We start from the raw sequence: 14670 nt of genomic DNA on the forward strand, positions 1-14670 counted from the left end.
AGAATGGCGTAAACATGGGAGGCAGAGCTTGCAGTGAGCTGAGATCGCACCACTGCACTCCAGCCTGGGTGACAGAGTGAGACTTCATCTCAAAAAAAAAAAGAGTGGATTCTGGAGAATCTCAGCAGGGAAGAGGATGCCTTTCCACGTAGGCAACAAGACTTCAGATGGGATCTAATAAAACAGCATTTCCAACAACCTTCAGGTTATACCTGCTGCTTCGGAGGCTGAGGGAGGGTTTAGAAAGAGAAAAAGAAAAAGTAAATATAAGCTGAGTTTGTTATTTTCAGAGTTTAATGTCATCATGGTGAGAAGTACTATGTTTATGGGCTTTTGAGTATCCTGTGTTTTCAATCACCTCTTTTTTATTATTTAAAGATGATCTTCCTGAGAACACCTGCTCTTTTCTGCCTCTGCCACTGCAAAATGTCAGAACCTTTGGTTTGGGACGCAGTTCTGTCACAGGCAGTTACTTAATCTTGGAGACAATTCTTCTGCGGTGTGCCCAGATGCATAAGAGAAATGGATCCTCACCTTATGAACTGTTAGGTTTCATGGCAGCATGTTCATTTGTCTGTCCTTGCTGTTTACCTCTGGTATCAAGACATCTCCCTGGGCATGGAGGACAGAATGAAAATCACTCTGGGGTCACTGCAAAAGCTCCAGTGTCTTGGAAATGGAGGGAGAAGCATAACCTTGAGCACACTGTCAGCATTCCATTTCTTCATTTGAATAAGAATATGCGGTTCTTACCATCATTTGTAGAAGAGGTTTTCCTTTCTCCATTGTGTATTCTTGGCACCTCTGTTGAAGATCAGCTAACTCTGTGTGTGTGCATTTAATTCTGGGCTCTCGATTCTATATCTATGATACTTATGGGTGCCCCCATGCTAGAAGTATGCTGTCTGAATTTCTCTGTTTTTTCCTTTTCTGTAGATTTCAATCTCATGAATGTGTGTCCTCTAACAGTATTCTTTTTCAACGTTACCATGGTTATTTGAGGCACATAAAAATTCATTAAAGTCTTAGGATTATCTTTTCCATATCTGCACAGATGGCTGTTACAAGTTTGATAGCAGTTGTTAGTCTGTAGATGATTTGTGTAGTATTGTGGTTAGTCATGTTTAGTCTTCCTATCCATGAATATGGGATGCCTTTCAACTTCTTTGTATCTTCTTTACTTTCTAGAATCTTTATGTTGACAGCTAATAAGTTAGATTTAGCATGACTAATATAAGTTTGTGATTTTTTTTTTTTTTTTTTTGAGATGGAATCTCACTCTGTCACCATACTGCGGGTGCAGTGATGTGCTGCCTGCTCACAGCCACCTCTCTCTCCCAGGTTCAAGTGATTCTCCTACCTTACCCTCCAAGTAGCTGAGACTAATGGCATGTGGCACTGTGCCCAGCTAATTTTTTTTTTTTTTTTTTAGCAGAGGTGTTGTTTTACCATATTGGCCAGGATGGTCTCGATCTCTTGACCTCATGATCTTCCCACCTCGGCCTCCCAAGGTGCTGCAATAACAGGCATGAGCCACCGCACCTGGCCAAATTTGTGATTTGTTATACCAATATTTTGTATGTCTGAATGAATAAGCATCAAATAAAAAAAATTTATGTAAGCTAGTTAACCAAAAATCACCCCGTACTCATGGACATTTTTTCATGAATGTGTTCATTTCTGTTGGTATACATTTCCTCATTTCACTAATTAATGTATATTTGAACCTGGAAACTTATCCTCATGGCAGAAAGTATTCAGTCACATCTCTCAGGTTCACTGGTGTAGGTAGAGCAGGGTCTGTGAACTTGGCCTGTTTGAATAAAGCCTGATCTTTAGGGACTCTCCTCAGGGAGAGTGACACAGAGCTGCTGAAGCCCCTGATCACAGGGGCCCAATAGGTTTTGTGCACACACCCTGGTTCCAGAAGACTTACAAAGAGGAAATCATGACTATTTTTAATTGTAGCATTTTAATATTTATTTTTAAAAATGATCTTTATGAAAAAGAATGTGTGATTAATAGAATAATTTGGGTAAAATTGAATCCATTTTATCAATAAAATAGGCTTTTAATTATGTAATAAATCCTTTAAAACAGATGTTAAATATAATACCATCATAAGTGGATCCCACTGTACTGGCATGGTCTTGAATATGTTAAGAAAATACTGTTTGTTTAGAAGAGTTTCAAAACATTTGAGAGGGAAGAAGGCACTCTTCCACTGACCATTAGTGTGCATTTTAGTTGCATTTTGGCTTGACTCTTTGTATTTCTGCATGATGCCTCTAGTACAAGGCCAAGGCCTCCATGTCTCATGTTTTTGCTGCTCCCCTCCTCTGCCATCCCTCTTCTACTCAGCAGAATAGCCCAGCATCAACTCAGGCCATGCTTGTTAATCAACCACTTGCATACACCACATCCAGCAAAGCTCCCTGAGTGACTCACAGTCACAAACACCCAGGGCACTGATCTTTCCTCTGTGTCCTTCTAGCTTCTCCTGAGGACAACCTGAGTTTAGTAGCCCTTCCACGAAGTGAAGATAGTGATTGTGATGATGATGATGATGCCCAGGTAAGATCATCTTTCTTTGTCTTTTAAGGAAATGTTGGTTTTCTGATGTGAGAAACAAACTCACCAGTCCAAACCCAAAGAATAGACTCAGGGAGCTGAAAAACAGCAAAAGTAAGATTTTCTTTCTTTTCTTTTCTTCTCCTCTCTCTCTCTCTCTCTCTCTCTTTTTCGTCTCTCTCTCTTTTTTTTCTTTCTTTTTTTTTTTAAGATAGAATCTCGCTCAGTTAGCCAGGCTGGAGTGCAGTGGTGCAATGTTGGCTGAGTGCAAACTTCTGGCCTCAATAAATTCTTCTGCCTCAACCTTCTGAGTAGCTGGGATTACAGACATGTGTCCCCATGCCAGCTAATTTTTGCATTCTTAGTAGAGACGGTGTTTCACCATGTTAGCCAGGCTGGTCTCAAACTCCTAGCCTTAGGTAATCAGCCCACCTTAGCCTCCAGAAGTGCTGGAATTACAGGCATGAGCCTCCATGGCTGGCCGAAAGTGAGACCTTTAGTGACAGTGTTGCCAGATCCGGTGTCTGATGGGCAGACCCGCCCAGCACAGTTTCAATAAGCAATTTATCCCCTAGTGTGCAGGTCCCTCCCCTGCTTCCTCATAGACTGAGTACTGTGGAGTCACAATCTTCCCGGGTGTTGCCTATTGATTGTTGTGGAGGGGCTTCAGACATTTTTCTAGGGTTGTCTTACTGCATTGTGTTGCAGCCCACAATGCATTGCCATCCTAGTAAGCTCAGGGTTCTTCAAGTATTTGACTTATGAACTAAGTAGCTGGGCAGGCTGATAAGAACAGACAAAGTGAGCAATTTGTAGGCTAGTAAACTTTCATCTTAGACTAATCTTCTTTGGTTGAAGCGAGGGCAACTAAGTAGGGAGGAGGTGGGCCCTGAACATGCAGGCATTGCCTCTCCAAACAGGAGCCTAGTATATCCTATTTCTTCTGTACTTTGCTGAACTAAACCGGTTCAAGGTACTTTGTCTTAAAAATGGACCACTGTGGCCAGGCACGGTGGCTCACGCCTGTAAACCCAGCACTTTGGGAGGCCGAGGCGGGCAGATCATGAGGTCAGGAGATCGAGACCATCCTGGCTAACATGGTGAAACCCCATCTCTACTAAAACTACAAAAATTAGCCAGGCGTGGTGGCGGGCGCCTGTAGTCCCAGCTACTCAGTAGGCTGAGGCAGGAGAATGGTGAGAACCCAGGAGGTGGAGCTTGCAGTGAGCCGAGATCGCGCCACTGCACTCCAGCCTGGGAGACAGAGCGAGGGTCCATCTCAAAAAAAAAAAAAAGAAACTGAGTAAAGGCTGGGCACCCACGTGGCAGCAACAGGGCCAGTGGTAGGGATCTAAGAGCGCCTCTAGGTCATTGGTTAAGAAACAGGCTGGGTGTAGTGGCTCATGCCTGTAATCCCAGCACTTTAGGAGGCCAAGGTGGATGGATTGCCTGCGCTCGGGAGTTCGAGACCACCCTGGGCAACACGTCAAAACCCTGTCTCTACTAAAATAAAAAAAAAAAAAAAAAGGCTTGCAGTGAGCCGAGATTATGCCACTACACTGCAGCCTGGGTGACAGAGCAAGACTCCGTCTCAAAAAAAAAAAAAAAAAAAAATGACCATGGTATACATTATTTCCTTCACGATTTCTTTCATTCTCAATTAATTTTGATATAAAAATATGACAAGGCACATTATGTACAACATACACAATTCTCTTTGTGAGGATGGAGGTCAGTCTGAGTTTCTTTTCATCTAATACATGACATACTGGGATGTTTTTAAATGACAGCATCCATCATCAGCTGTAATGCAGAGGCATTTTCCTCCACACCAGTTTTTCTCCTTGGATTAGGCCTTGTGCATTTACCAATCTAAATCAATCAAACATAAATTCTGTGGGAAAAGCTCTTGTCTTTTTCACAGGTGTCCTCTCTGCTAGAATGTTTGGTCTTTGACGCTTGATTCAACCACTGTTTCACAACTAGTTTTCTGAAGTCAACAACAGACTAACAGGTCTGTGTAAGGGGTGCAGCAGAATTGATCTGATCCTCATAGCATCTTCTTTTGTCTCGTTGCAGATTTTACCATCACGTGTCCAGGGTACGTACCTTCAACTAAGTCACTTTCTGACAAACAAATTTGCTGGCTTTAATATGTAGAAACCTTAATCTGGGTTCCTGTTAAAAAATATTGGGGGTGTGGTGAGAGCAAATGATTTTGTAAGCGTATAGCTATGAGCAGAGGGGCTGTAGAAGTGTGTGTGAACCCAGAGGACCAACCAGGAGATTTTGTGTGAGCCAGTGTGTCTTCACCTGGAGTAGGAGAAGTGAGTGCACCTCTCACTGACTTATGCTGATGTTGGTGGGTCTAAAGAGTGGATTCTGGAGAATCTCAGCAGGGAAGAGGATGCCTTTCCAGGTAGGTAACAAGACTTTCAGGTGGGATCTAATAAAACAGCATTTCCAGGAACCTTCCGGTTATACCTGCTGCTTGGGAAACTGAGGGTTTAGAAAGAGAAAAAGTAAATATACGCCGAGTTTGTTCTTTTCAGAGTTTAATGTCATCATGGTGAGAAGTACTATGTTTATGGGCCTTTGAGTATCCTGTGTTTTCAATCACCTCTTCTTGCTTTATTGTTTAAAGATGATTTTTCTGAGAACGCTTGCTTTTTTCTGCCTCTGTCACTGCAAAATGTCAGAGCCTTTGGTTTGGGACACAGTTCTGTCACAGGCAGTTAGTTAATCCTGGAGACAGAATTCTTCTCTGGTGTGCCCAGATGCATAGGAGAAATGGATCCTTACCTTATGAACTGTTAGGTTTCATGGCAGCACATTCATTTGTCTGTCCTTGCTGTTTACCTCTGGTAGCAAGACATCTCCGTGGGCGCGGAGGACAGAATGTAAATTCACTCTGGGCTCATTGCAAAAGCTCCAGTATCTTGGAAATGGAGAGAGAAGCACAACCTTGAGCACACTGTCAGCATTCCATTTCTTCATTTGAATGAGAATATGCAGTTTTACTATCATTTGTGGAAGAGGCTTTCCTTTCCCCATTGTGTATTCTTGGCACCTTTCTTGAAGATCAGCTGACTCTGTATGTGTGCATTTAATTCTGGGCTCTCCATACCTGTGATACTTAGGGGTGCCCCCACGCTAGAAGCATGCTGTCTCAGTTTCTCTCTTTTTTTTATTGTAGATTTCAATCTCATGAATGTGCATCCTGCAACACTATTCTTTTTCAATGTTACCATGGTTATTTGAGGCACATAAAAATTCACTAAAGTCTTAGGAATGTCTTCCATTGCTGCACACATGGCTATTACCAATTTGACAGCAGTTATTTTTAATCTGTAGATCATTTGTGTGGTATTGCATGTTAGTCATGTTTAGTCTTCCTATCCATCAATACAGGATGCCTTTCAACTTATTTGTACCCTCTTTACTTTCTGGAATCTTTACGTTGACAGCTAATAAGTTAGATGTAACATGACTAATATAAATTTGTGGTTTTTTCTTTTTGAGATGGAGTTTCACTCTGTCACCACACTGGGGTGCAGTGATGGGCTCCCGCTCACAGCAACCTCCCCATCCCAGGTTCAAGTGATTCTCCCGCCTTAGCCTTCCAAGTAGCTGAGAGTACAGGCCTGTGCCACCATGCCCAGCTAATTTTAAAATTTTTATTTTTGGTAGAAACGTGGTTTTACCATGGTGGCCCGGGTGGTCCAATCTCTTGACCTCGTGATCTTCCTACCTCGGCCTCCCATGTGCTGTAATAACAGGCATGAGCCACCGTGCCTGGCCAAATTTGTGATTTGTTATACGAATATTTTGTATGTCTGAATGAATAGGCATCAAATAAAAAAAATTTATGTAAGCTGGTTAACCAAAAAATCACCCCTGTACTCACGGACACTTTTCCAAGAATGTGTTCATTTCTATTGGTATACATTTCCTCATTTCAGTAATTAATGTATATTTAAACCTGGAAACTTATCCTCATGGCAGAAAAGTGTTCAGAGTCATGTCTCTCAGCTTCATTGTAGGTAGAACAGGGTCGGTGAGCTTGGCCCATTTGAATGAAGCCTGATACTTCCAGCATCTCCTCAGGGAGAGTGACACAGAGCTGCTGAAGCCCCTGATTACAGGAGCCAGTAGGCTTTTCGCACACACCGTGGTTCCAGAAGAAGACTTACAAAGAGGAAATCATGACTATTGTTTTGTTTTATTTATTTATTTCTTCGAGACGGAGTCTCACTCTGTCGCCCAGGCTGGAGTGCAGTGGTGCGATCTCGGCTCACTGCAAGCTCTGTCTCCCAGGTTCAAGCCATTCTCCTGCCTTAGCCTCACAAGTAGTTGGGACTATAAGTGCCCGCCACCATGCCCAGCTAATTTTTTGTATTTTCAGTAGAGATGGGGTTTCACCATGTTAGCCAGGATAGTCTCGATCTCCTGACTTCGTGATCCACCTGCCTTGGCCCCCGAAAGTGCTGGGATTACAGGCGTGAGCCACCGCACCTGGCCAATCATGACTATTTTTTTTTTGGGGAGGCGGTCTGCGCTCTGTCGCCAGGCTGGAGTGCAGTGGCCGGATCTCAGCTCACTGCAAGCTCTGCCTCCTGGGTTCGCCATTCTCCTGCCTCAGCCTCCAGAGTAGCTGGGACTACAGGCACTCACCACCTCGCCCGGCTAGTTTTGTATTTTTAGTAGAGGCGGGGTTTCACCGTGTTAGCCAGGATGGTCTCGATCTCCTGACCTCGTGATCCCGCCAGCACCAGGCCTCCCAAAGTGCTGGGATTACACAGGCTTGAGCCACCCGGCCTTGACCAATCATGACTATTTTTAATTGTAGCATTTTAAAATTTAGCTTTTAAATTATCTTTATGAAAAGAATGTGTGACTAATAGAATAATTTGGGTACAATTGAATCCATTTTACCAATAAAGTAAGCTTTTAATTAAGTAATAAATCCTTTAAAAGAGATGCTAAATGTAGTAGCAGCATAGTTGGATCCTAGTGTACTGATATGGTCTTGAATATGTTAAGAAAATGTTGTTTGTTAGAAGAGTTTCAAGACATTTCAGAAGGAGGAAGGCACTCTTCCATTAACCCTTAGTGTGTGTTTTTGTTCCATTTTGGGTTGACTGTTTTGTGTTGCTGCATGATGCCTCTAGTACAAGGCCAACACCTCCATGTCTCATGTCTTTGCTGCTCCCCTCCTCTGCCATCCCTCTTCCACTCAGGGGAATAGCCCAGCATCAACTCAGTCCATGCTTGTTAACTAGCTCCATACACCACATCCAGCAAAGCTCGGAGTGACTCACAGTCATAAACAACCAGGGCACTGATCTTTTCTCTGTGTCCTTCCAGGTTCTTCTGGGTACAACCTGAGTTTAGTGACACCACCACCAAGTGAAGATTATGATTGTGATGATGAGGAGGAGGAGGATGATGTCCAGGTAAGACCACCTTTCTTTGTCTTCTAAGGAAATGTTGGTTTTCTGATGTGAGAAACAAACTCACCGAGGTGCAAATTGAGAACAGACTCATGGAGCTGAAAAACAGCAAAGTGAGATTTTCTTTCCTTTTTTTTTTTTTTTTGAGACAGAGTCTCGCTCAGCTGGCCAGGCTGGAGTGCAGTGGTGCAATCTCAACTCAGTGCAACCACCATCTCCTGGTTTCAATCAGTTCTCCTGCCTCAGCCTCCCGAGTAGCTGGAATCGCAACATGTGTCCCCATGTCCCCATGCCCAGCTTGATTTTTGTATTCTTAGTAGAGACGGGGTTTCACTATGTTGGACAGGCTGATCTCGAACTCCTGACCTCAGGTAATCTACCCGCCTCGGCCTCCTGAAGTGCTGGGATTACAAGCATGAGCCGCCCGGCCTTGGCATGGCCAAAAGTGAGACACAATGACAGTGTTGCCAAAGACCGTTGCACTGCGCCTGGCCAAAAGTGAGACTTTTAGTGACAGTGTTGCAAGACCCGGTGCACTGCGCCTGGCCAAAAGTGAGACTTTTAATGACAGTGTTGCAAGATCCGGTGTCTGAGGAGCAGACACCCCCAGCAGCGTTTCAAGGAGCAATTTATCCCCTAGTGTGCAGGTCCCTCCCCTGGTTCCTCATAGGCTGAGTACTGTGGGGTTACAGTTTTCCTGGGTGTGGCCTACTGATTGTTGTTGGGGGATTTAGGTGTTTTTCCAGGATTCTCTTACTGCATTGTTTTGCAGCCCACAATGCATTATCATCCTAGTCAGCTCAGGGGCTCTTCAAGTAGCTGGGTAGGGTGATAAGAACAGACAAAGTAAGGTACTTTGCAGGCTAGTAAATTTTCATCTTAGACTAATTTTCTTTGATTCAAGTGAGGGCAACTAAGTGGAGAGGAGGAGGCGCCCAACAAGCAGGCATTGCTCATCTAAGAAGGAACCTAGTATTTCTTCTGTCCTTTGCTGACCTAAACTGGTTCAAGGCAATTTGTCTTAAAAATGGGCCAGTGTATACATTATTTTTTTCACCTTATTTCTTTCCTTCTCAATTAATTTTGATATAGAAATATGACAAGGCACATTATGTACAACATACACAATTCTCTTTGTGAGGATGGATGTCAGTGGGAGTTTCTTTTCATCTAATACATGACACACTAGGATGTTTTTGAAGGACCGCATCCATCATCAACTGATGCAGAGGCAGTTTCCTCCACACCAGTTTTTCTCGTTGGATTAGGCCTTGTGCATTTAGCAATCTACATCAACCTCAAAGATAAATTCTGTGGGAAAAGCTCTTGTCTTTTCCACACGTGTCCTTTATGCTAGAATGTTTGGTCTTTGACCTTTGATTCAACCACTGTTTCACAACTAGTTTTCTGAAGTCATCAAGAGACTAACAGGTCTGTGTAAGGGGTGCAGCAGAATTGATCTGATCCTCATAGCATCTTCTTCTTTCTCATTGCAGATTTTACCATCACGTGTCCAGGGTACGTACCTTCAACTAAGTCACATTCTGAGAAACAAATTTGCTGGCTTTAATAAGTAGAAACCTTAATCTGGGTTCCTGTTAAAAAATATTGGGGGTGTGGTGAGAGCAAATGATTTTGCAAGTGTATAGCTATGAGCAGAGGGGCTGTAGAAGTGTGTGTGAACCCAGAGCACCAACCAGGAGATTTTGTGTGAGCCAGTGTGTCTTCACCTGGAGTAGGAGAAGTGAGTGCACCTCTCACTGACTTATCGTGATGTTGGTGGTTCTAAAGAGTGGATTCTGGAGACTCTCAGCAGGGAAGAGGATGCCTTTCCAGGTAGTCAACAAGACTTCAGGTGGGATCTAATAAAACAGCATTTCCAGCAACCTTCATGTTATACCTGCTGCTTAGGAGGCTGAGGGAGAGTGTAGAAAGAGAAAAAATAAATATAAGCGGAGTTTGTTATTTTCAGAGTTCAATGTCATCAGGGTGAGAAGTACTACGTTTTTGAGTATCCTGTGATTTCGATCACATCTTATTATTTAAAGGTGATTTTTCTGAGAACACCTGCTCTTTTCTGCCTCTGCCACTGCAATATGTCAGAGCCTTTGGTTTGGAACACAGTTCTGTCACAGGCAGTTACTTAATCCTGGAGACAGAATTCTTCTGCGGTGTGCCCAGATGCATAGGAGAAGTGGAGCCTCACCTTATGAACTGTTGGGTTTCATGGCAGCACATTCATTTGTCTGTCCTTGCTGTTTACTTCTGGTATCAAGACATCTCCCTGGGAGCAGAGGACAGAATGAAAACTCACTCTGGGCTCACTATAAAAGCTCCAGTGTCTTGGAAATGGAGGGAGAAGCACAACCTCGAGCACACTGTCAGCATTCCATTTCTTCATTTGAATGAGAATATGCAGTTTTACCATCATTTGTGGAAGAGGCTTTCCTTTCCCCATTGTGTATTCTTGGTACCTTTGTTGAGGATCAGCTGACTCTATGTATGCATTTAATTCTGGGCTCTCTATTCTATATCTGTGATACTTATGGGTGCCCCCAAGCTAGGAGCACAGAATCTGATCTTTTTTTTTTTTTTTTTTTTTTGTAGATTTCACTCTCATGAATGTGCATCCTCTAACACTATTCTTTTTCAGTTACCATGGTTATTTGAGGCATATATAAATTATTTAAAGTCTTAGGATTATCTTTTCCATTTCTGCACAGATGGCTGTTACCAGTTTCATAGCAGTTGTTGTGAGTCCGTAGATCATTTGTGTAGTATTGTGTGTTAGTCAGGTTTAGTCTTCCTATCCATGAATACGGGGATGCCTTTCAACTGCTTTGCACCTTCTTTACTTTCTAGAATCTTTATGTTGACAGCTCATAAGGTAGATTTAACATGACTAATAAAAATTTGTGATTTTTAAATATTTTTTGGGCGGAGTCTTGCTCTGTCATTAGACAGGGTGCAGTAACGTGATCTCTACTCACCGCAACCTCCGCCTTGTAGGTTCATCTGATTCTTCTGCCTTAGCCTCCCTAGTAGCTGGGACTACAGGCATGTACCATCAACCCCAGCTAATTTTTTTTTTTTTTTTGAGACGGAGTCTCGCTCTGTCGCCCAGGCTGGAGTGCAGTGGCGCGATCTTGGCTCACTGCAAGCTCCGCCTCCCGGGCTTACGCCATTCTCCTGCCTCAGCCTCCCGAGTAGCTGGGACCCACAGGCGCCCGCCACCTCGCCCGGCTAGTTTTTTGTATTTTTTAGTAGAGACGGGGTTTCACCGTGTTCGCCAGGATGGTGTCGATCTCCTGACCTCGTGATCCGCCCGTCTCGGCCTCCCAAAGTGCTGGGATTACAGGCTTGAGCCACCGCGCCCGGCCCTCCAGCTAATTTTTTTTAGTAGAGACATGGATTTACCATGTTGGCTAGAATGATCTCAATCTCTTGACCCCGTGATCTGCCTACCTTGGCCTCCCAAAGTGCTGGAAAAACAGGCAGGAGCCACCGCACCTGGCCAAATTTGTGATTTTTTATACCACTATTTTGTATATCTGAACAAAGTGGCATCGAATAATTTTTTTTTTTTTTTGTAAGCTAGTTAACCAAAAAAATCACCCCTGTATGCATGGACATTTTTTCCTGAATTTATCCATTTCTATTGGTATACATTTCCTCATTTCAGTAACCAATGTATATTTGAACCTGGAAACTTATCCTCATGGCAGAAAGTATTGAGAGTCACGACTCTCAGCTTCACTGATGTAGGTTTCGCAGGCTGTGTGAGGTTGGCCTGTTTGAATGAAGCCTGATCTTTAGGGACTCTCCTCAGGGAGAGTGACACAGAGCTGCTGAAGCCCCTGATCACAGGGGCCCAATAGGTTTTGTGCCCACCCCTGGTTCCAGAAGAAGACTTACAAAGAGGAAATATGACTAGTTTTAATTGTAGCATATTAATAGTTAATTTTTTAAATTATTTCATGAAAAAGAGTGTGTGCTTAATAGAATAGAGTAATTTGGGTAAAATTGAGTCCATTTCATTAATACAATAGGCTTTTAATCAAGTAACAATTTTTTTAAACAGATGCTAAATGTAGTACCAGTGTAAATGGATCCTAGTGTACTGACAGGGTCTTGAATATGTTAAGAAAATGCTGTTTGTTTTGAAGAGTTTCAAAACATTTGAGAGAGAAGGCACTCTTCCATTGACCCTTAGTGTGCATTTTAGTTTCATTTTGGGTTGACTCTTCTCTGTTGCTGCCCGATGCCTCTAGTGCAAGGCGAAGATCTCCATGTCTCATGTCTTTCCTGCTCCCCTTATCTGCCCTGTTCCACTCAGGGGAATAGCCCAGCATCAACTCAGTCCATGCTTGTTAATCAACCACCTCCATACACCACATCCGGCAAAGCTCCCTGAGTGACTCACAGTCACCAACCACCAATGAACTGATCTTTCCTCTGTGTCCTTCCAGCTTGGCCTGAGGACCGCCTGTTTTTAAGATGCAAACCACGATACAAAGATGAAGAAGATGATGCTGCTGCTGATTGTGATGATGACTGTGATGATGATGATGATGTCCATGTAAGATTCCCTTTTTTGGTCTTCTACAGCAATGTTGCTTTCCTGATTCCTTCACTTCTCAGTTAATTTTGATATGAAAATCTGGCAATGCACATTATGTACAATGTACCCTATTCTCTTTGTGGGGCTGGAATTCAGTAGGAGTGTCTTCCCACCTTATATGTGGTACACTAGAGTGCTTTTAAATGACAGCATCCATTATCAACTGGAATGCTGAGGCATTTTCCACATCAGTTTTCCTCCTTGGATTAAGCATTGTGCATTTGTATATAAAATTAAAGGTAAATTCTGTGAATTAAGGTATTGTTTTTCTATAGCTATCCTCTGTGCTAGTCTTTGGGGACTTTGACCTATGGCTCAATCACTGTACCACCTTCTGGTTTTTTATCATTGTCCAGAGAATAACAGATCTGTGTGAAGTGCACAGCAGAATCTGATTCTCATAATGTTTTCTTTTATATAATTGCAGGGAACAGCTTGGAATGAAAACGGTATGTACCATGAAATAACTCACTTCCTGAGGGAAAAACTTGCTAGCTTCAGTGTATAGAAACCTGATTCTGGCTTCCTGCTGGGAAAGAGGCTTGGGGTTCTCATGAAAGTGATTCTGCCAGTATAGAACTCTCGCCCGAGAAGCTGTAGGAAGGTTTGTCAATCCAGAAGAAAGATGAGGGGATCATGTATGAAGCAGCGGAGGGTGGGAGAATAGCCCATCAATCAGCTTCAGCTAAAGTAGGAGGAGCGGGCGAGTCACTCTAATGACTTATCCTGGTGTTTTTCTTTCTAAAGACTTGACGCTGGAGAGTATAAGTGACGAGGAGACTCATCCAGGTAGGGAACTACGTGCCAGGAAAAACCCAATGGGAAAAGGTTCCCAGGAGCCTCAGGTTATCCCTGCTGATTGGGAGGAGGGGCTGAAGGAGGGGGTATGAAATCAGAAAGAAAATGGAAATACGTGTGAGGTCTGGCTTGTTGTTCTCAGAGTTTCTTGGCATCATGGTAAGAACTGTCTCTATGGGCTATGGGGGTGCCACGTTCATGAGAGATTCTTTTTGCAGTCCACCTGCTCTTTTCTGCCTGTGGAACATGAGAGCCTTTGGTTTGGATTAGTCAGCACTCCTAGGGATTGTGCACAAGGGGTGTAGGCTTAAGCACTGGGTGTCATCTGTGATGAAGGGAATCTGGGGGACACAGCTCTCTCATAGGCATTTCCTGGAACCTAGAGAAACAGTTCTGCTGTGTGCCAAGGGGAAATGGAGAATCACCTCTGAACTTTCAGGACTTGTTAGTGCACATTCATGTTTCTGTCCTCGCTGTGCACTCCTGGTTTAAAGGGATCTCCCGGGGTGGATGGCGGAGTGAATATTCACTCTGGGCTCACTGGTAAAACTCCAGTCTCTTTTGAAGGGAGGAGGAATGTTTGACCTTGAGCACATTTCCAGCCTCCATTTCCCAACCTAATCACAGATTTTGAGATGAGGTTTCTTTCTCCCCAGTTCTCTAATTTTTGGGGAAGCCAAGAGTTCCTTCCCACAAAAGATAGTATCACACTATTTCCTGTCTTCAAAATTTTGGCTTTGGTTTTGGCTTTGAAGATGATATTCATCACTTAAGTTCTAGACCTTTTTTTTTTTTTGAGCCGGAGTCTTGCTCTGTCGGCCAGGCTGGAGTGCAGTGGCGCGATCTCAGCTCACTGCAAACTCCGCCTCCCAGGATCACACCATTCTCCTGCCTCAGCCTCCTGAGCAGTTGGGACTACAGGCATCCACCAACATGCCTGGCTAATTTTTTGTATTTTTGGTAGAGACAGCATTTCACCATGTTGGCCAGGCTGGTCATGAACTCCTGACCTCAGGCAATCTGCCCGCCTCAGCCTCCCAAAGTGCTCAGATTATAGGCATGAACCACTGTGCCTGGCCAGGGTTATTTTTAATATAATTGTGGCTGTCTCAAGTAATGGTGCTTTGCGTATTTTTGTCAGTGGTTTTGGAATAACACAAGCACTCATGTCTGCCGAGTAGACTATTAGAAGGGGTCATATCTTTCATTGTCATAGATAATGTGAAA

The 14670-nt window shown here is 43.5% G+C and overlaps 1 protein-coding gene across 14 annotated transcripts in view; it reads left to right on the forward strand.

Annotated features, from left to right (window-relative positions):
- Positions 1-14670, forward strand: part of LOC101000755 (aspartate-rich protein 1-like) — a 181716-nt gene that overhangs the window by 30716 nt on the left and 136330 nt on the right. For 5 of the 14 annotated variants that reach the window (XR_004178941.1, XR_004178937.1, XR_004178938.1 and 2 more), the window contains exons 6-11: positions 2495-2574; positions 4651-4672; positions 7939-8027; positions 9521-9542; positions 12494-12603; positions 13073-13434. Coding sequence is in view for 8 of the 14 variants with exons in the window: in XM_031656417.1 (XP_031512277.1) it covers positions 2495-2574; positions 4651-4672; positions 7939-8027; positions 9521-9542; positions 12494-12603; positions 13073-13094; positions 13393-13535 (488 nt within the window). In the remaining 6 variants the exon portion in view is untranslated. Of the gene's footprint in view, positions 1-378; positions 1197-2494; positions 2575-4650; positions 4673-7938; positions 8028-9520; positions 9543-12493; positions 12604-13072; positions 14226-14670 lie in introns of those variants that run through there. The other 9 variants (XM_031656412.1, XM_009216949.4, XM_009216950.4 and 6 more) reach the window with 4 other exon arrangements.

The sequence above is a fragment of the Papio anubis genome, chromosome 16 (assembly GCF_008728515.1).
Source record: "Papio anubis isolate 15944 chromosome 16, Panubis1.0, whole genome shotgun sequence".
NCBI classification, from domain to species: domain Eukaryota; kingdom Metazoa; phylum Chordata; class Mammalia; order Primates; family Cercopithecidae; genus Papio; species Papio anubis.